The sequence below is a fragment of the Oculina patagonica genome, chromosome 2, assembly GCF_052425735.1.
Source record: "Oculina patagonica isolate OP01 chromosome 2, crgOcupat, whole genome shotgun sequence".
Classification (NCBI taxonomy): Eukaryota; Metazoa; Cnidaria; class Anthozoa; order Scleractinia; family Oculinidae; genus Oculina; species Oculina patagonica.
The window spans coordinates 22,846,923-22,868,210 of NC_135759.1; the positions used below are offsets into that span (position 1 = coordinate 22,846,923).

Below are 21,288 nucleotides of genomic sequence, written 5' to 3' on the forward strand. Positions count from 1 at the left end.
CTGTACGAGATAACGGTTGTCAAAATTGACGATAGGCTATCAGTGGTCCAATATACTAAACAAAAAGGCTAGGCGTTAAATGCAGGTATTTTAATAAGGCACTGACCCTGCCGCAAATAGTAATTTAATTTTAATTTAATTCAACGAAGTTTTAATATTGTCGCCCGCGACTTCATGAGCGGCGATCTTCATTTTCTTGGAAGATTACGGTCCTCGTCGATTATAGAACCGCGTTCAGCCCTGCTTTGTTTTGTTTTTGTTTGTTTTTTTGTCTGGAGCTCATGGGTACTTAGCTTGGTAGCTCTGGCTATGGAGGATTGTTGTTGAATGTAGATAAAAAAGAGGATGCGCTCCGCTTGGCTAAGCATAGTCCTTTATTTCACTGATTTATGGATCGCCGCGCAAAATGCGAGAGAAAGCGGGAGCTCAGCCACTCGCTCGACATTCCAAGCTTGAGAAAGAAGTCAAGACTGCTCCGGCGAATTCAATGTGTGTTACACAAAACGTGCGCAAATAAGAAACTTTTTTTCAAAGAAATTTTACATACTTTTTGGTTAAGATAGACGCTTTGCTATACATCGGTTTCCACAGATTCAGCACAAGGGCCGTACGCTTACCATGTTATATATGAAAGCATATTTTAAAAATGATCAATAAATGTTGAACAGGGCGGTGTATATTGGGCGATAATTTATTTGTTTGCATTAGAAAAAATGTTTAATAATTCCGATCGGCGGTAATCGCTAACCTTACATAACTGAAAGCATATACTTGTTTTAGAAAAAGCTGCCTTTTAATTATTAATACACAAGAAATGTTCTAAACTAAGTAGAATTTAACTTTACATGTGGTCACTCTTCTCGGACAGTAACACATTTTAAAGGATTTTGCAGTTAAAACGGCTCTAAATTAGTTTAAACTTGCGCAATCATAATTGTAAAATAATCATGGAAGATATGCAATAAATTTATTTGCACTAAGACTTCTGTTTTGCTTTTGCGAATTTTTTCCACACGAATTCATTCTTGGACAGAACCGTGGCGCCTCCCATTCAGGCAAAGGTTTCATTGAAATAAAAAGTTATTAAACACATAAGAATAAAACAATAAATCTAGAACAGTAGGATTTCAAAAGAAAAAATCGAACAAAGAACATAATCAAGTCTTTTTTCAAACACGGGCACGTGTACCTTTAGTTAATTTTAAACAATACAAGTTTGATCAAGCTCATCATCGTAGCATTTAACTATGTTATATCCTATATTCGCGAGGAGGAAACCTTTAATCTAGAAGTGGTCTCAATAAATGAATTATAACCTTACAATTGAATTTAGTGGGCGCAAATTAAAGCCTGTTTTAAAGAGTTTTTTGGCTAAAAATTTGTTTCTCAGTGCCTTCTTCACAAGGTCACGTCCGAAATGTGGACAAAAAAAACAAAAACAACATAATCAGCCGCCGAACTATCGACTCAAGTCAATATTGACTTTTTTTCACCTGACGTAAAATAAGCGGGTTTTCAAAAGGCACTGGTTTCTCCGCCAGTATATACAGCATTTATTCACTGGATAGAATATGTCCTTAAGGCTCAAGCATTTTTATTCGACCTGAATCAGTTGCAAAATTAATCTCTTTTCTCTCTTGTACCCCAAAAACACACAGAAGTAATCGATTTGTTTTCATGAATTAAGAACACTTGATCGCACGTGCCGCATACTTCTAGAATCACCTGCTGCCCGTGTTTACCTGGTGTAATCTACACACAGTCGTCGATTACCAATAAATTCATTTTCGCCGTTTACTATATTGTTTTCATAAGACGCTCGGAGTTGTTATTAAACCATCAATTACTCTGACACTTTAGAGATAACCTTATTTCGGTTGGAACTGTTCAATTTACTTCAGCTTTGATCATTGGCTCTCCCGGCCTACATCAAACAATTGTAACTGATTGTGTATTTACGGCAGTTTGTCAGTAATTCTAGGCTCGTAAAAAGACTATTTCCTGATGAAAGTCGTTTTGTAAGTAATGAGTCAAATGTCTTTTATTTTAAGCTTAAGTCATTTTAACTCTTCGATGGTCGATCTTTTTCAAAATTGATTGCAATTTTAGATTTAAATTTCCAATAATCGTCCGGCGATTTTCTAGGCATGCTAGGTCTCTTCAGTATACTAAGCTTCGTCAGTTTTCCTTCTTTGTTCTTGATGGATATTTTTTGATCGTTGTGTTTACGTTAACAATTTTCATACCCTACCGCCAATCTTTATGAAATAAATGTAATAAAAAATTAATAGTTGTTCTTTTTATGAACAACTTGGAAAAGCATTCTGGCCCATTCCCTGACACCATTTATCGGCTCAAATTTAACAGAGCTTATAAAATTGTTTGTAACTCGAGAATTGAAATACAGGCATGAAGTTGCGGTGAAAACGCTACAAAGTAAAGGGATTGTATGTTTTATAAGCGGTGTTCTTTTATTTAAGATTTCTATAGAAAAAATATTATTAAAAACGAAAGGGCGTGTAGTTTGCAAAACGGCCAGCCATTCATGACCATAATTCGTTGCAAAGGCCATGCAAGACTTTTCGACTGATCTAGTAAAATAATGTCCACCAACCGCAACATAAGCCGAGTTCAATTGTGGAAAAAAAAAAGTTCCCTTTTCTCCTACTTGTATAAATTACCCACTCAAAGCATAACCAGCTCATTGATTCCGTTTTATTAGATTAAAAATAAAAAACTTTCACCTTGTTTGTTAATAGAAGCCGCAAAAGTTCCACGCCAAACTGGCGGCGGCCATTAGTGCTTTTGTCCAAACTCAATTTCCAAGCTCCTTTTCAGAGCATCCGATAATTAGCGCCGTTTTTACGAGGATATTGCTCGTCCACAGCCTGTGATTAGAACCGAAAAGCGTTTAATAAGCGCACTTATTTGTTTGCTTGTAAACGAGCAAATTAAATTATGTAGGGTAAGTGTGTGAGTAATGGTCCTTGCAAAAAACGTTCGATCTCTTTTCTACGATTTCTAGCGCATTCTGAGTAAGACTTCTTCGAGCTATTCTTTTTTCTTGATACAAGTGTCACAGATGGTGAGTGAAAACACAAATAAAGTCACAATGAATAAAAACCCGGGGAACTTAGTCTTGTTTTTGCCCGTTTCACCTGCAGCCATTTGGCGGAAAACGCGATTAATTTCTCATGAAATTTCTGGCAACTGTTTCGCACCTAGATACGACTAACTAATGAAAGAAAATGATTTGATTTCTAAGAAGTGTATTTTTCAAATTATGACCAACTAAATTGTATGTTAACTATTCATTATTTTAACTTTTGGCAGACTGTCTTTTTTTCGAGAGAGAAGCAAACAATGTTTCTTTTTAAGCTCGCACGCGTTTTCGTTTTCGTACTTTTCAGAAAAGAAAAAGATGACTTTTGAGAATCGGTTGACTTTAAGTGCGATTACTGTACGATTTACAATGAATAACGTCCTTGGATTAAAAAAGAACTAAAGAACAAAATATTGCTGGTGTAGATTGAACAGCGTTACATCCGATCCTCTGATTAAGTTATTATTACACACAACTCAATGCAAACAAAGACCAAAAATGATTATTTCTCACTTAATACAGTAATATCCGTTTTCATTTATTCCTTTTATTGACCTAAGCTTACATAAAAGACGCACTTATAAACGGTCGATATCTCAGAGTTATCACATAGAGCTTCACCCAGGACCAACCCACGGGAGATACAGAAACAGAGCAACTGAGCTTCCAAGATGTCTACAAACTTCTTTTACTACCGATGCCCGTGTCCTTCAGCAGATTGCAACGGAGCCCTTTGTAGATATCAAGATATCGTAACTGCCCCGGTACCGAACCAATACACCGCTCCATCTTGCGCACATTTTACGCCGGACAGGAAGCTTTTGTCGTATCAAACGACTACTAAAGAGATAACAAGCACAGCAGGTAAATACGAATCCATGTCAACTCCAATGACGATTACGAGGGATAATTTTCGCTGGACGCCATACCCCAGTCAAAGCAGGATAACGCAAGAAAGTTCTACACCGCCCAAAACGGCCACGGAAAGACGTAAGTTGATGATATCCTATTAGCACTAGCTATGAACATGTTAAAGTGTAAAATCTCACCGTATCTATCAATCTTTTTTACGCGAGGAATCCTCGCAGAAAATAAGAAGATGACATTGCATTAATGGCAATGTTGTGATAAGTGTTCTTAAAGTAAAACTTATTGATATTTATATCCTCATATGATGAGGCTTTTAACTATTGAAATCAAACGTAAAATTAAAGAATCAAATGGAATGGTGTTTTATAAAAGCTCGTTGTTTTAAACAGTTCAACGTAGATTATTGTAACTCATCGATGGCAGACGTTGCTGTCGGAACACGTTTCCAAAACTAAAAAGCGTTGTCCTTTTTCTTAAAATCATGGGAAGCCTGCTATTAGAAAGACCTTCCGAGTAAAAGCGGTAAAATTTCAACTGAGTTATCACTGTTACAAAAAAAGTGCTGTTGAACATTGCATTTCACCGTTGAATAGATTTTGTTTACAACGATCGAAGTAGCCGTAAGTGAAAAGTCCTCAAAGAAATATATTTTAAAATTAAATTAAATTATATCCCTTCGCCTTCAGCTCCAAGCAGTACTCCAACACAACAAGCAAGCCAGAAGACGCCAGGCAGACGAACGCGCCGAGTGCGCACAGCGTTCACGCCTTTTCAGCTTCTTTGCCTCGAGACTTCGTTTGAAAAGAACCACTACGTTGTAGGCTCCGAGAGAAAGCAGCTTGCGTCATACCTCAAGCTAAGCGAAACGCAAGTCAAGGTGTGGTTCCAGAACAGAAGAACCAAGTGGAAAAGGCAAGCGCTTGAGAACCATGCTGATCTCCATAAAGATCCTCTTACGCCATGAAGAAGTTTCACAGAATGTCAGAAACATCAAGACTTAACCAGTTCTGAAAGAAATTCGATGCGTCGAGGAACTGCCAACGGTATAAACCGTTTGAATTTTACTTCTTTTGCTTACTGCACGATAAAGTCGCCGGTGTAAATAAGTATAAAGCACAAACTAGTGAAAGGTTTCCTTGCTGCAAAACTAAAGAGTAAAAATTTGTAAATATTGCAAAACACGATAACGTGGCAAAAGACAAACAGTTTATTTCAAGAACAACAGATTTTTGGTTTGTTCCTGTGTCTGAATTTATGTCCTATACAAAACTGTAAGTTTTTTTTGGCCAACGGAGTTTTTTAACATAGAAAATTTCAAAATATTTACAACTTTGTACGTAGATTCATACTATATACTACGTTAATTTTAAAGAAAAGTCTTCGCATTTTTTAATTTTCATTTCCCTCATATGCTGTTATCTTCGCCCTTATATCGATATTTTATAAGCAAGCTTTGGCCCGTGATACCAAGCAACCGGGGAGATCTCCCATATGAAAGGGACGGGGATGCTCGTCGTCTCGTTCAGGGATGTGAATAACGGATTTTGGTCACACTTAGGGAGTTCAAGACAGAACGCCAATGATTTTTAGCCGTCAAGGTCTCGTTTAGGGTCATCATTAAAAAACTACTGTAGCTCTTATTTGTCTGTGTTTTGAAATGGTATTTTAAGGGCTGCAGTAAAGTTTGAGTCACGCCCAGATTGGTCTACTTTTGGGGTTGAATTTAAATTTTCCGACGAGCATACCCGTCCCTTTCATAATGAAGTCCTCCCCTTCCTGGGACCAAACATTAGCATTGTAAAAACGTATTTTTCAATTCTACATTACGTTTACACTAAACGTTGTAAAGTTAAAGATAATTTCACAAATGTACAGCTAAAACCTTAACACAGCAAAACCACGAAAATAAAATAATGCACTTTCGTACGAATGAACAGTCTCATATATGAACAAACCACATCTCGACACATCCATTCATTCGTCCATCCATTGCCGGTTTGAAGGGCAGTTCTGAGAATTCGGTGGTAGAAGGGATATTACATCAAGACAATGGATGCTTTCCATTTGCTTAAAATGTCCTAGAAATTTCGGTCGAAAGTCAATTGGATAGATCCGTCTCGGTTCGGTCCAACCGGAATATTTGGGACTACCTCTGGAGGTGGACCGAAATTTACCGTTCCGTTTTGGCAAACTGCAGCCTAGTACCTAGGCGTTCTCTCTTGTTTCGGTTACCGCGCAAAGCCTGTAAGTAAGTAAGTAAGTAAGTAAGTAACGTCTTTATTGCCCCCGCAGGGTTTTGGCCCAGAGGCCAAAACCCGAGGAGGCATCATTGTAGTCCGCGCGAATATAGAGTATATATAGTATATACCAGGAAAATTCTCGATTTGATCAGTTTTTGCCCGCAAATAGTCTCGGGAGTTGTAAAATGCCGACAAGCTGAAAGCCCGCAAGTAGGTATCGGGAGTTGTAAAATGCCGACATACGGTGATTGGTCAATGATGACGCAAGTAAACGATGATTGGGTAATGATGACAGCCCAAGCATGAGCACGTGCACGGATGACAACAAGCAAACAAACGACGCTTGTAAAGGTTGATTAGTTGGGCAGAATTTTGAAAAAGATAATTTGAGGTTTTATTCGAGGCCTATTCATTTCACAATGTCTTAAAGCCGAAAGCAATGCAATTGTTGAAAAGACTTCGCGATAATTAACTAAGTAACTCGCAGAGAAGAAAAAAAAATCCACATTTTTTACATCTGAGTGGCCGAAGAAGAAATATGTCTAGGAACACGTACGAACATATCAAGCCATATCTTCAAATTTGTCTGCGATTTACGATAAGCAAGCCTTAGTCCAAAACCGCGATTTACCAAGCGCAAACTACTTGAACGGAGAAAAGCCTTGATCAGTCTATCTCCGGACGAGATTTACAAGAAATTTAAAAAAAGATCTCGAGATAATTGTTTAAGACTCGCGGCAGGCGAAACCGGAAACCAGAAGCGAGCAACTTTTAGAAAGTCAAGCGTTTTCATTGTCAAAGGTGAGAAATTCTTTCGTTATCCTTTCCTTTTAAAAGTTGATCGTTGTCATGAAGCGTGATTTACGATAATATAAGAAAGCCTTTGTCCAACTGACCGTGATTTACCAGGCACAAACTACTTGAATGGAGAAAACTTCAAAAGTCTTGATCGGTCCACTACCGGACGAAATTTTAATTTTACAAGATGATATGCGGCAACAAGAAAAGAAATTCAAAAGAGATCTCGAGATGCATTGTGATTATTTAAAACTCGCGGCAGGCGTTTGCTTTGACAGAGGTAAGAAATTCTTTCGACATCCTTTTCTTTCTAAAGATTGATCATTCTCATGTCATTCTTCATGCTCGGGCTCTCAGCCCATATATTTATAAAACAATTGGGCCGGCTCAAATGGTAATTTTAAAACGTTTTGCTGTTTCTAAAGTTTATCCTCGCTGAGATCAAGACTTTACCACAGTGAAGTGAGTTCGATTCGAGCCCGCAAAGCGGCCCATTCAAAGCGACGAAGTCGCGAAAACGTGCCACGCAAGTCGCGATAGGTCGACCGTCCCGGCGTGTTAAATTAATAAAGACGGCGGACTTTTTCTAAAGTCTAGCTTGAGTCTAGCTGAGATCCCCCACCACACTAGCCTGCGAGAGCAGACGCATTTCCAGCCGTCGCTTCTCTCCGGCCGGAAATGCGTCTGCTCTCGCAGGCTACCACCACACCAAAACATGACAAAATGATGTCAAGATGCTGTTGCGTTCTTGTAATTAAATGGTTTACCTTATCATAATTAATAATCATCCAAAATAGAAAATTAATTTCCAATCAAATGTCTGAATTGTAGAAAAAGATGAACAGCAAAGAAAAACCGATAAACATCGTCGAAACTTCGGGGGCAACCTAGTGTCAGCTATTTCTAGTTTATAGAGGGTAGCACTTAATAGCTATAAAGCTAACAAACTCGTGGCCCTCCTATTTACAAGTATTAAAAAATCTAAGATACACAATAAAAAACCTACGATATACAATAAAAAACCTACGATATACAATAATATATAAGAAACGAATTATCAATTAAAAAACTACTGACGTCACCGCCCACGATTGAGCCCAGGCTCCCTTGCGCCAAGAACCCCTAAGGAATACGCTGGACAAACTGCCGATGGTTAGTTGCCTTACTTCAGAAGCTTCTCACAGATGCAGGGTACGCGGACTGGGGGAAAGGAATGCAAAATGGACAGGACGGTTCCACTCGATTGGCCCGGTTTAATCGGAAAATGTCGTCTCCATTTTACAGTCGATCCCTGTTGGTCAGACTGGTCGGAATTTGAAAACGGAAAGCACTCAATGTCCCCTAGTTGATGATTTTCTAAAATCTTATCACCTGTCTACTTGATAATGTCTTGATATTGTAAGGAGAAATTACAACGCGACGCGCCATACCGTGGCCACCCAACAAACTTTTTTACAAGTGTTTTATCGTAATATCACTATATGTTTGACGAACACGCCGCCTTGCAAAGTTGAATACGACCAAATGGATACTTGTTACATCGTATTTATCAACAAAGCACAGTGAAAACGTAAAATATTGCAAGATGACACTTGTAAAAAGTTTGTTGGGTGGCCACGGTAAGGCGCGTCGCACTGTAAAAGTGGCTAACTATTGGGAAATACGGAGTAAACTAGTTACAAAAGTTCTTAGCCTATTAAACAACCCTCCAAGTCAGTTGCGACCATATTGTGGTACGGGGGACCAGTACCACAATATTGCTGGGTTTTGTACTACGATTTCCAGTTGAGTACGACGCGAACAAAGTTTGGTGACGAAGTTTCAACATAACAACGGCATTGTTGTCAAGGGCAAACTTCTCTGTTACCATTGGTAACAAATTTGTTTTTGTAACTGCCTTGCTCGACAATCTCGATGCTTAAATAAATAAAAACACTACAAATATCGTCAGCAATACTTTATTACGCTTTCAAATAAAAAATATATACACAGAGACAACGATAAAAGAAACAAATAACGAAATATATTATGCCTTAGCTGTTTTATATCGACGGTAACAGATCTGTGTTGAGAGTTGACGTTATGTTTAACGTGCGTCACTTTACCTTCCTCGTTAGAGTTACTGTTCAACTGAAATTTTATCGTTTTCCAACTCCAGGGATTTTCTAGCAGCTTTAAGAATTCCTTCAGCTTTAAATAATATATCTTTCTCAAGTGCAAAATGAATAATTCGCGAACTGAAATGAAGAACATTTAGCGTTTCGTAAAGCTGACAAAAGCTAACACTATTTCGGATCGAAATTTCAAAATATTAGCCAATCAAAAAATCGCTCAATTAAAACTGACGCCATCTTGGATCGAAATTAGCCAATCAAAAAATTGCCCTGTTTCCCGAGAGGTCCTCCTTGTATAAAAGAACTTTGGCGGTCAGTACCTGTAACGACAAGTTACCAATGGAAACAGAGAAGTTTGCCCTTGACAACAATGCCGTTGTTATGTTGAAACTTCGTCACCAAACTTTGTTCGCGTCGTACTCAACTGGAAATCGTAGTAAGCTGATCTTTTTATTCTTTTTGTTTCTTTATTTTAGTTTTTTTTTTCGTGAAAAATTTCGCGGTAAAATTTCGCCTCATTCACGCTTTTTGGCACGTTGATTTACAGTAAATAATATCGTGAGGACTAAACTTTTCGATTAGCGACTTTACCTAATAGGTAGTCGCAAAATAGCCACCAAGGAAAAAAGTTAACTTGGAGGGTTGCTATACTTTATCATTCATCACTGCCTCCACAGCGTCACTATCGACAATACTTGATCGGTCCTCTTAGGGCCATATTTGACGTGGTCCCTTGCCCTCGGAAAGGCCCCAAATAACTCCCATGGACCTTTCCCGCGGGTAACCCAGGCAAAAGGATGCATAGCGCACGTCGTCGATGACGCGGTCCCTATTGCGGTGTTGATGGCCATGAACGTGTACCTTAGAGCCTAACTTTCTGATTTGCTCTTCTATGGTTTTACATCCTGCAAAACGCGTAAAATTAAACTGAACTTGTGATCCTTGAGCCCTGGGATTGTCTAATGAAGGAAGGTTTAATCGCTTCCTTTCCTCTTGAACTCGCTTAATTTCCTCATCTGAGGCTGGGATGAGCTCAACACGAGGCAGAAAATGGCTAAATGATATAACTGGCGCATCATAGTCTCTACTCACAATGTCCTCGTTCAGTTTTGCAAAGTACTGCGCGACAGACCCCTGAAGGGCAGGCCACTTACAGAGATGATTATCCATCCACATCTTGTTAGACAATTCTGCATCTTCAGTGTCCCTTCCCACAAATAATGAGTTTTGGAGATCATCTTCGGGTTTGGCATACCAAGAAAATATTGGCACAACCCAGGCAGCGGTATTGTTACAGCATTGGACCTTTATTGGTCTAATACGGACATCATCAATCGAGTCGCAGAGAGCCAAGATAGCATGAAATTTGGCGATGGAATTTTCGTGGCAGTAAGCATTCGCTACCTGACGAATCCAAAGCTCGTGATTTCCTAAAATTAGAAAGCAAACACTTGCAATTACCTACAAAGCAAACATGTCAAATCCCATTATTCTAATGCCTTCAACTCCTTTGGTTAAAAAAATATAGTGGAATATATATACATGGCTTCAAAATAACCTTTTTATACCCTCTTAGAACATACGCCCTCTCCTTAAAAAATCTCATACATGCGCTATGGGTGTGTCAGAGCTGTGTCCATAGGCATAGAGAAGGATTTATTTTAGACAAGGTTCTCATAACTCTGATTCAACTTCAGCCCAAAAGTTACTATCCTTCCATACCTTTTTTAGACTAGATTTAATAAACGTGTATATCTGTACCCTGACCTCAACCATATTCCAGTTTTTTTGCTGGTTTGTTCTTGTTTGATTTGTTTTTATCCCCTTTTTGTTCTAATAGTCCTACCCCATACTTGACTTTGTTCCAGCCCCATGTGATCTTTACGATTTCCTTATGTATAAGATTTAGATACACTGTAGATAAATTGCCCAAGTTTTATGGGGAAAGTTGAGGGAGGGTGGGGGAAAGCAGAGAGCAATTGGGTGGTGTTTATGTTATGTTTATAGAGTGTTTTCATGGCAGCCACATTGGAGTAGTCAAACAATAAAAGATATTTGCATAAAAAGGATTTTTGTCCCCAAAGGAAAATCATTTTATTGTTTCACTCCTAAAATGTGGCCGCCATGAATACAATCTATACCTCTTATTAACTCAATTGTTATTTATTCCCCTATGCACTGTCTTTTAATGAAATTAATTTAAATGAATTAAGGTAGTAGGACATGAAAAACATTTCTAATCAAGAGCATATTATTGCCAATATAACATAACAAGCTTCTGCTTTTTGATCTTTATGACAAAAAATTTGTCCAAAAATCTGTCCAATCAATAAACAGCTTTTTGCGAGTGCAGATGGGCCCTAAGCCAGTAAATAAATAAATCATGATTGGTAGTGAAAACATGTCCATTATCACAAGCACAATATCATGGGCTACACCTTGATACATTGAATATGTAGGGAGGTGTGCTACAGATTAATGTATTAAATGCAATATTTACCCCTATAGAGTTTGTCTGAAGTTTCAAGACTCTGGGAGAGAATTAACAGATTGCCCCTCACAAAGTAGTGCCACTGACTGACTGTGCAATGTTTATGATCTGAGTTGCCTAATAGCTAGTGTAGAGTTTACACATGCATTAGGTCTCTATTCATTTCTGGTAATGGTAGGGGTGGTGAATGGTCCTTCAAAAAATGCGTGTCTCCCAAAATTTTAGCAAAATTTCAGAGGTTTCGTTGTCTCGAATTTTTGTTTGATGCCACTTCTCGGAGTCTATTTCTTTTGCAAGGCTACAAAGGTCTCGCAAAATCTCGCATTTACCATTCGACACCCCTAATGGTATTTGGCTATAAAAATGATGCTCATGGCAAAGTGATGATGCACCTGCTTTTCAATCAGACAAGTCTGACAACACAGTTTTCCAGAACTGAGAGAAATAATTTATTATACAGAAACACTTTTGGTGAAACTTATAGAAAAACCCTTAACCATTGAAGTCTGAGACGTAATTCTAGTACCATTGAGTGTGAACAAAGATAATTAACATGGAAAGATAAAAGGGATATCCAAGGAAAACATGACCCAGGGGACTTTGACTCCCTCAGTCACCCCTTAAGGAAGATAATCAAGTTTGCTCACACCCTACACACAATCCCCATGACACACCTGTAGCTTACTCCCAGATTTTTTTTCAAGAATCAAGCTGTTTCCTGAGATGAAGTCAAGGGTAATATAAGATTTACGAGAACTGAATTAATGTGCTTAAAAATCCCTTCCTTCAATCAATATACATGGATTTATTCCCAGGTTAAGATCAGCAGAATGGTTTCTCTCAACATTGTGAAGTCAATTTTTCATTCATCATGGGTAAGAAAAGTCAGAAAGGGAACAAAATCAAATTTTGCAAACCTGCTTAGAGTAATAGAGTCATGGGATTTCAGTGGTCAACATTGGTATAAAAAGTCACTCCTTGTTAGGCCCTCTGAACATGTGGATAAGCTTTGACATCATAATTTACAAGAGGTATTGCTTCACAATCACCTAATAGCCCTTAATTGCTTGTTCACGTCAGACTGACAAGTTTACAGCCCAGCCTTGCTTTCAAAGTGCATTAGCCTGTAAATTTTAGCATGAACGAATTCCCAAAGCAGCAAAGTTGAAAAGAATACCCATGTGAAAACTTTATGAATGTGGCAGAGGGTTGAGTTCATGTAAACAAGGCTTGGTGGTGAAATTGAGTATATGACATATTTATCAGTAACCGGTTGTTTCGCCTACGAGTTGTTTCGCTAACGACCAGTTCGCTAACGAGTTAGGTCGCTTCGCTAACATCTAAAGTCGTTTCGCTAACGAGCTGTAAGTCGTTTCGCTAACGTATTACGAAGATTCATATTTTATAATATGTACTAATAGAACATAACAATCCGCATTAAAGACCCGTTGAGTTTGACGATGACATCAAATTCAGCGACGTAAACACGACAGTTTAAATAAAACATACCGTAGTTAAATATGTCTCCATGTTTGTCCGAAAAAGGGCTGGAAGTCAAGTCCCAGTCCTCCGCTTAACATAAAAGACTGATCTAATTTAGCGATGTTTTGTAATCAAAGCGTCTTCATAATTGAATAAAAGTTTGGCGAGGTTTTGTAATCGAAGCTAAGCGTCTTCACAATCGATTGAATGTTTAGCGAGGTTTTGTAATCAAAGCGACTCCATAACTGATGAAAAGATTGGCGAGGTTTTCAAATAAAAGCTAAGCGTCTCCATATAAATCGATTATTATTTTTTTCGATTGACAGACCTCTTGTGTGTGTTGTTGATATTAGGTTGATATTACGTTGAAGCGAACAAGTTAAAGGTTAACATAAAGTTAAGTTTGCCACGCACCATAATTTTATTTTGTTCAAAAGGAAGTTGTTTACAGTTTAAGTTTCTTAACAATACCAGTTAATCAGTGGCCTGCGCAAGGTAAGTGTGATTTTTTTTTTCAGATTTGTTATCGACTTTTCTATTGTTTATACTTGTGACTTTCTGGACAAAGAAAGCTAATTAGTGCCTCGCACTGGAAAGTGTGATATTTTCTTTTTGTTTTTATATTAATAAATTAAAATCTTTTAACAAAGGAAGTAAGCAACATTAGCATTAACCAATCAAATGACCACTATTTCGATCCTACTTGAGCAAGTGTCTACCCATAAAAGGCCCAGAAAAATTTTTGTCGTCATTCGTTCATTTGAACTGCAAAAGAGAACTAAAAGGAAAAATGGGTGGACACTGAGGGGTGGCACAACGCACTCAATCGTCGAGCCGGTGGCCACTCCGGATTGCCATTATATACCCTAGTTGAGCTTCTCGATAAAGAGGCTAAACTGACAGCAGTTGCAATTAGGCTCGTGTCTGCCGAAAAACTTAAGCGTATCCAGAGAAAGAAATACAGGAACCTTCAGGCAAAGCTGTTCGATAGCTGGGGCAATTACGATAAAAAAAAAAATCTCGATGATTTGGTAAGTGCAGAATGCAATATGGAACAATTGAAAGTATGATGTTTTATATATGTTCGTGTTTATTTGCTTTATTTTACTTTCGGAAAAACTGTTCACAGGCTACTTGTATTCTTTCCCAGGTGTTCCTTACGCTAATCTTTGCAAACGTATCACGACACTTTTGTTCGTTTGTAACAAAATACCTTTGTCTTCCTTGAAAATGCGATAACATGAAACTTTTGTTTTTTGTTTGTTTTACGGCGGCATCGATGACATTTGTTTAATTTAATTAAGTTACGGTTTAGACTGCACAAAAGACGATTCTCAAAAACTAAAGAAACAAATCTAATCAAAAAACATATTTTTCGACAGGTTTTTTAAAACGCAGTACAGCTAGGATATTTGTTTCCTGGTTATCAGGTGTTCATGCCGAAAATCCCGGTGCAAGTTTTTGCATACCTAATTACGAAAGCGATGTGAAAGTCTCAAAATCTAATTTAATTAATTTGCGGTTTTTACTTGGCGCCAAGAAGTCTGCAGGAAGCCTACCGCAAACACGCAATACAAGCGATGTTCATGATAGTTCCAGAAAACAACGTAGACTAATCTGCGCATGCGTTTGGTGTAAATTACGTTGAGTAGTACCACAAGGAGAGCAAAGGGTTTTCTGAAACAAATATATACGTTTGAGATCTTCATATGAAAGTAACGTAGATGTGCTCCAGGTTTTACCTAGGGGTACGGTCAGGTGCTCCCCACCCCCACCCCCTTCACAAGAAATAATTAATTAATTGATATTAATTAATTAATTGACTATTAAAGTTTACACCATAGCGCTTTAGGGGTTTAGGGGTTTAGCGGACGACAGCCCCAACAAACCATCACAATAGTGCATTCTGCACTAAAAACAGAAGACCATCGACCAGCTCCTGAAGACCTGCGCCCGCCTTAACGGCCCGGCTCGTGACAACTTGGCTCGTGCTCAATAATTCACTGATTGTAAATAGGAGTAAGGCAGTTCGAGAAAAATGTGTTTAGGACTTAGGCTTCGAGAGAACAATGTTTGTAAATAGTTTGATTTGTAATAAAATGTGGTTACTTTGATTACTTTGTTGTTTTCATTTACTAGCGTTAATCTTGAACAAAAAACAAACAAACTAGAATTGCTTCTGAAATGTAGAAATACTTATTCGAATTTACAATGCACAATTTGCCTTCTGGGAAACAAAATGGCAGTTTTAAGTCTTGGAAACAAGACGCCTTAAGCTTAAAGCTTAAAACCGGGCGGTTAGTGTTTAACTATTTGATTAGGCAAGTGCAGCAAAAACTTTTAAAATACCATTTAATTGAGAAGCACACAAGTCTGTGGTTTGTTTGTCCATGCTTGAACAAATTCCTACTTAGGCTTCCAATTTTTTGTTAATAAAGAATAATCTCTTTATTTTTAGATTTTAGTTTTTACCTAAGGATAATGGAAGATTAGATTATTAACATTATCATACACTTAACAAAGTGCAGACTACTCATAAAATTTTGAACAGCTGTTCTGATAAAAAAACCATGAAAAAAGGACAAAGGTTGCGCGATACAATCAAGCATGGATTTTTATTCAACACCCCCCCCCCCCCAACCTCTCCCCCCCCCCATTTCCTCTTTTCTTAGCCATAATAACCTTCGAATATCTCCCCTCCTACTCCGTCCTCCCCCATTCCTGCAGCCTTTGACTTTACTCCCTCCCATCACTCATTCTACTCTTCGGTGATGGCGCCAGCCGAGAAGCAGTTTGGGGGCGAGTAGCTGTGACACACAAGTCTGAGGTTTGCATAAGTTATGCAGTTTCCGTGAGTTGTAATATGTCAAAATGTCCTTCATTACATTAGCTGCTTTTATCAACATGCCTGGATAAATTACTGATTATTACGTTTTGTGTATTTCTAATCTTGAATAAATGAACCCAAATCAGTTCGTTAAATACTAAGAAGCGTTCAAGGTTTATTTAAAAAAAAAATGTATCACAAACAATAAAGGGAATAATAAAAAATTAGAAAGCTTTTTAGCTTTTAAAAATGCAAGCTCTTCAAGTCAAGCTGATTCTTCGATCGAAAAACCTGCCTATGTGCTGCATTTTGGGAAGCAGTCACGCAAACACCAGTTCTTGCTTGCGTGATTCATTACAGGTAATTTCTCTCTCGCCGTTCGGTTCCTACTGAAACTCAAAACCCTTGAATGAAAAACCAAAAAATATATTGATTTCTCGAAAAAAGAGCGGAGTAACCAGAAAATTACAGTATTGGCTCCTGCTCAAATAAAACGAGTCACATAAATAAAATTGAATAAAATAAAACGAGTTACATAAATATCAAGAATAACAGAAAAACCTCAAAACACAATTAAAAAAGAAAATAAAAAGACTAAAAAAGGGCATGCATTAGATCGCGCGTCACGTAGATAACATATGCTGTTAAAAATTCCAACTAAATGTGAAAAAAGAAAAAAAAAGATTCAAGATGAGGTCTAGAAACATTTTAATGGCATTAAAAATTTAAATACTTTAAAGCCGTAAAATTAGCCAAAACGCAAGTTTTTTTTTGCCGTCTATTATTTTACTCGATGGCTTTACCGATCCAAATTCCATTCTAGTTTTTAGAAATTATTATATTACTAATTTACATTTACATTTTTGTTTTTCTAAGCTCTTGAAAAGTGTGCGAGTAAAGGTTTTACTTCAAGAACCAAAACAAAGTTATTTTGTTGTGCAAACATTCAATTCGTCTGTGACACACGACTTGGTCGAATGAATATGGACAAAATGGACACAATTCTTGCTAAATAGAAAACATCTTCAAAGTAGAGTCTGGCCCAAAAATGCTTTGTCGAGCTTTGGCTACCAGCCGTTTTTAAAAGCAGAAGCTTGCTGCAAAAACATTGCGTGACTGACGTAAAAAAAAGCTTTGTCAAAACAATCACCGGTTTCGCACTCTTGTTCTCGCTTGAGTCGAACGCTTGAATATAAACACAAAAATATACATTTCACGCTTAACAGAAATCAGGGTATCGGGCAAAATTTTAAATAGGAGAGTAATCTTAGCTCCTGCTGAGTAAATATCAAGAGTGCGGGATTTGAATCCTGGCCAAGAAAGCGGCCAAGCAAACTACTACGACAAACACGGTAAATCAAAAACATCACACGGTACCTCAATCTATAAATAGATGTTGTTCGTTTCAAAAGCCTAAAAACCCAACAAAAACGAACAAATGAAAGAAACATGAACAAAGGTTTCAAACGGAATTTTTATTTAAGATGGGGTCAAGAAACATTTTGAAAGGCTTAAAGATTTAAATTTCAAAACCGTGAAATTTTGCATGCTGTGGTAGAATTTAATTACATGTAATTTCCCGCACCAAGATTTAATTTTGCAGACCATTTTTTTTACTTGCTCACTTTACGGATTTTTTTCAAAAATTCCATCATAGTTCGTAGAAGTACTATACATTAACATTTTTTTCTGAAGTCTTGGAAAGTGTGTAAGAAAACACTGAAGTAAAGCTTTTTTATCAAGAACTCAAGTGCTCAACTGTGCACGGATGAAAAATTATAATTCGGAAAGTATCTTCAAAGTATTCTGGCTAAAAATGTTCTGGCTACCAGCCGTTTTTTTAAAGCAGTTTAATATGCGTAAAGCTTGCTTCAAAAACATTGCGTGACTGACATAGCGGTTCGGCAGTACTCCCTTGAGTAAAACGCTTGAATAAAATAAAAACATATATTTCACGCTTAACAGAAATCAAGGTTTTAGATAGAATTTTAAATAGAAGAGTGATTTAATAGCTCCTGCCGAGTAAATATCAAAAGTGCGTGTTTTGAATCCTGGCCAAGGAAGCGGCCGAGCGGGTCTGGAACGATTTACCGACAAGACTACTACTACGACGAAAAAATTCCGGGCGATTTATGAACCGGGCCCAGTCTCCGCCCGGTTAATTAGAGCTCACTTACTTCAGGCTTTCAAGCTTTTAAAACTTTTTGAAGCGATTCGAGTTTGTCTCGTTAGCGAAACGACTTTAGACGTTAGCGAATCGACCTAACTCGTTAGCGAACTGGTCGTTAGCGAAACAACCACAATTCTATTGATTGCCCATGGATCATGGAATCTCATTTCATTTAGGACCCACATTACCCTTACAGGCTCTGGGAATGAGATAGACCTGTGGGACCATGAATCAACTTCAAGGGCGTAGCAAGGGGGGCCCTGACCTGAGGGTGCAGGGTGCTGCCCCATCAACCCCTCAACCCCATGTCCGGGAATACTCCCATATATGGGATAGGGTATGGATTTTGAGGTTCTCGGTCCTTAAAATAGGGTATCATTTTTGTTCCTTTTAGCATTGTGTTCCCGGTGTGATCCTTAGACAGGGTACTTAAATTCTATTTGGAATTGGGTCGTCAGAGATCTTCTCCTCTCCTTGAATAGGGTGTCATTTTCAGTCTTGGGCCTTAGAAAGGGTATCAATTTTCACTTTAATTATCCTTAAATAGGGACAGGGTTAAAGAACCTTCGCGGCACACCCCTATCCGAAATTTATGGGAGTATCCCCCCCCCCCCCCCACGGGCCCCCAAGCACCACCACCACCCCAGAACCCCAACCTGCGGCTCTACATGTTCGATAACTTTTTACTATCACGCTATCACGACAATACACTGTACCTGGAACGTAGCAAACCTTCAGGAACTTCTGTGCGAGAGACTGTAGAACTTGTTTTAACAGAGACAAGTTATCAGTGACGTCACCAGCCAGTATAAGCACATCATTTCGGTATTCACTGGCGGACCAACTCTCGACCAAACGTAGATTTTCCGGTATATCAACGTGAATATCTGAAATCGCAAAGATCCGTGACATTCTTGATGTTATGGAGCACAAAGCCCGGCTTGTTTTAAATGGCATTTAGAAACAAATCACTCATTTCCATGAGATTTTCGCAAATCAAGATACAACGATCAATCGTCAATCCCGATCCGCCATATTGATATTTCCTTGTTACCAGGCTCTACTCCAAATTTAACATGGCGGCTAGCGCCTCGAAATCGAAGAGATTAGAAACTTTTCTTGGTATTTGAGATCAAGCAATAGTTTTGCGTTTTGTATATGGTGTCTATGGTGTATGTAATTATGAGTGTTTTTAATAGTTAGGAAAGGATATCATCTCCCTACAAGAAATCTAGGTGAGCATCCTGATAGTGGAATGTTTAGAAAAGGAGCTAAAAGGGGTTTGTTAGGGACGGTCCTTTACAAAAGCGATGGGAGGGATCGAACAGGGTGGTTTGCCTGTGGTTTTATTAAGGCAAATTCATTCAACCCGACCTCCCTAACGTGCAAAACCTTTTTTCTATACGCCGATGGTGATAGAAAATTGACTTTCAAGTTTTGCCTACTGGCTATAATAAATGTATAAAACCTTCGTCACCAACATTTGTGTATAGGGTGAAGAAAACAATCAGTATAACAGGTATCAAGTAACAATACATAGCATTTGATTTTAGCCATTTCTTATATTTTTTAAAAGCTATAATGATCAGAAATTTATCAAATGATCAACAACGAAACATTTTCAAAACAAAATTCAAGCAAAGGGCTTCACCCGCAAAAAAATTCCTCGACTAGCTATTAGCGTAAAAAAGAATTCGCGCAAGCTGAAAATTTCCCACCCCCCTCTCCCTGGCGTGGGGGAGGTAGGGGAGTAAGTTCGAAGGCCTTTTGCGCGTTTATAATTTTCGAAAAATTTCGTGGTGAGTTTTTGGGATGATAAGTTTTGACAAGGACTTTTTGGGGGAGCGTAACAAGGAGGGTTCGCAAGAGTCCTCTGTCTTTTGCTTTCCTGAACAGAGACAGAGATTTATTGTCATAATTCCCACATCCCCCTTACTAATAACCCCCGTGAGCCAAAGTGAGACGCATCATCATCATCATCATCATCATCACTTTGTTCACCCTCGGATTTGAAGAGTAGCTTATACAGCTAAGAGTAGAGAGAGTGAGCGTCCCGTCTGGGCCCGCACGCACCTACAACAAGACAAATGCAAACGAGGATTGCAACCCCTTTAGTCCTTCCCCTTGGATCAATCGATTAGATCTCACATCCCGATGGCAGCTTTAGTAACCGATATTTGTTTGTTTGTTTGTTTTGTTATACAGTTTACAATTTTCAGTTTACAATAAAGCGTACGACATACCAAAAAATAATCACAAAGATACAAATGTCCTCCCCTTGGATCAATCGATGAGATCCCACATGCATTCCGATGGCAGCTTTAGTAACCGATTTTTTTGTTTGTTTGTTTGTTTTGTTATACAGTTTACAATTTTCAGTTTACAATAAAGCATACGACATACCAAAAAGACCAGAAAATCATGAACACAACGATACAGATGTATTTGTATCTTTGTGCTTTAGTAACCGAGGTTTTAGAAAGTATTTAGCATCTGTTTGCTTTACCCCTTCCTGCGCGACCAGCTTTCGTAAACAACCTCCTCCCGTTATACCGTGAACAAACGCTATTCCAAAAATCCAAAATTTCCTCAGTCAAATCACTATAGTCGGAATCTCGTAAGCAACCAACTCTTGTAGGTGACTGCGATCTCTTTTATAGCCAATTGCTTAAAATTTCTACCTTCCGTAAGCAGTCTCTTGACACTCGAGACCCTTAAGAGACACTCGAGACCCGTATAATGAGACAATAATTTATGACCCCCTGAAATCACCAAGGCTCGCAAATTGCGCTTGACCATCAGTGGCATTATCAAGCGCATGGGAATATGCCTGGGGGCAATGCTTTTGCACCGATTGGTTGATACATAAGTTTGTTGAACCGGTAACTACAGTCAAACCAGTCAAACTTCACGTGCGTGACCACCTAAAACGTCAAACACAGATGGCCACCCACGGGAGGTGGTCGCTTTCGATCAAGAGCTCAGACTATAGGGAGTCTGAATATGCACGCATGTCTAAACGCACGCATAAACCTTGTTTAAAACCACACATTGAATTTATTTACGGTATCCTAAGATAAAAGACAATAAAGTAATTTGTCTCAAACGAACAAATTTGCAAAGATACACGACAATGTTCAAACACGTGAAGTGAGCGGGTGTCAGAATTTTTCCAAAGGCAAGTGGTCAATCA

General features: G+C 38.4%; 2 protein-coding genes across 2 annotated transcripts; one reads left to right on the plus strand and one right to left on the minus strand.

Annotated features, from left to right (window-relative positions):
- The first annotated feature begins 3,540 nt into the window (after nt 1-3,540).
- On the plus strand, nt 3,541-5,317 carry LOC144643587 (uncharacterized). Its single transcript, XM_078502893.1, has 2 exons — nt 3,541-4,093; nt 4,660-5,317. The coding sequence occupies exons 1-2, from the start codon at nt 3,775-3,777 to the stop codon at nt 4,935-4,937; spliced, it is 597 nt and encodes a 198-aa protein (XP_078359019.1). The 5' UTR covers nt 3,541-3,774; the 3' UTR covers nt 4,938-5,317.
- A 2,496-nt stretch (nt 5,318-7,813) lies between these two features.
- LOC144643589 (acyl-carrier-protein phosphodiesterase PptH-like) lies at nt 7,814-19,117 on the minus strand. The gene is made up of 2 exons (XM_078502894.1): nt 18,812-19,117; nt 7,814-10,555 (listed from the first exon to the last, which is right to left on the minus strand). The coding sequence occupies exons 1-2, from the start codon at nt 19,050-19,052 to the stop codon at nt 9,834-9,836; spliced, it is 963 nt and encodes a 320-aa protein (XP_078359020.1). The 5' UTR covers nt 19,053-19,117; the 3' UTR covers nt 7,814-9,833.
- Between the last annotated feature and the right edge of the window lie 2,171 nt (nt 19,118-21,288).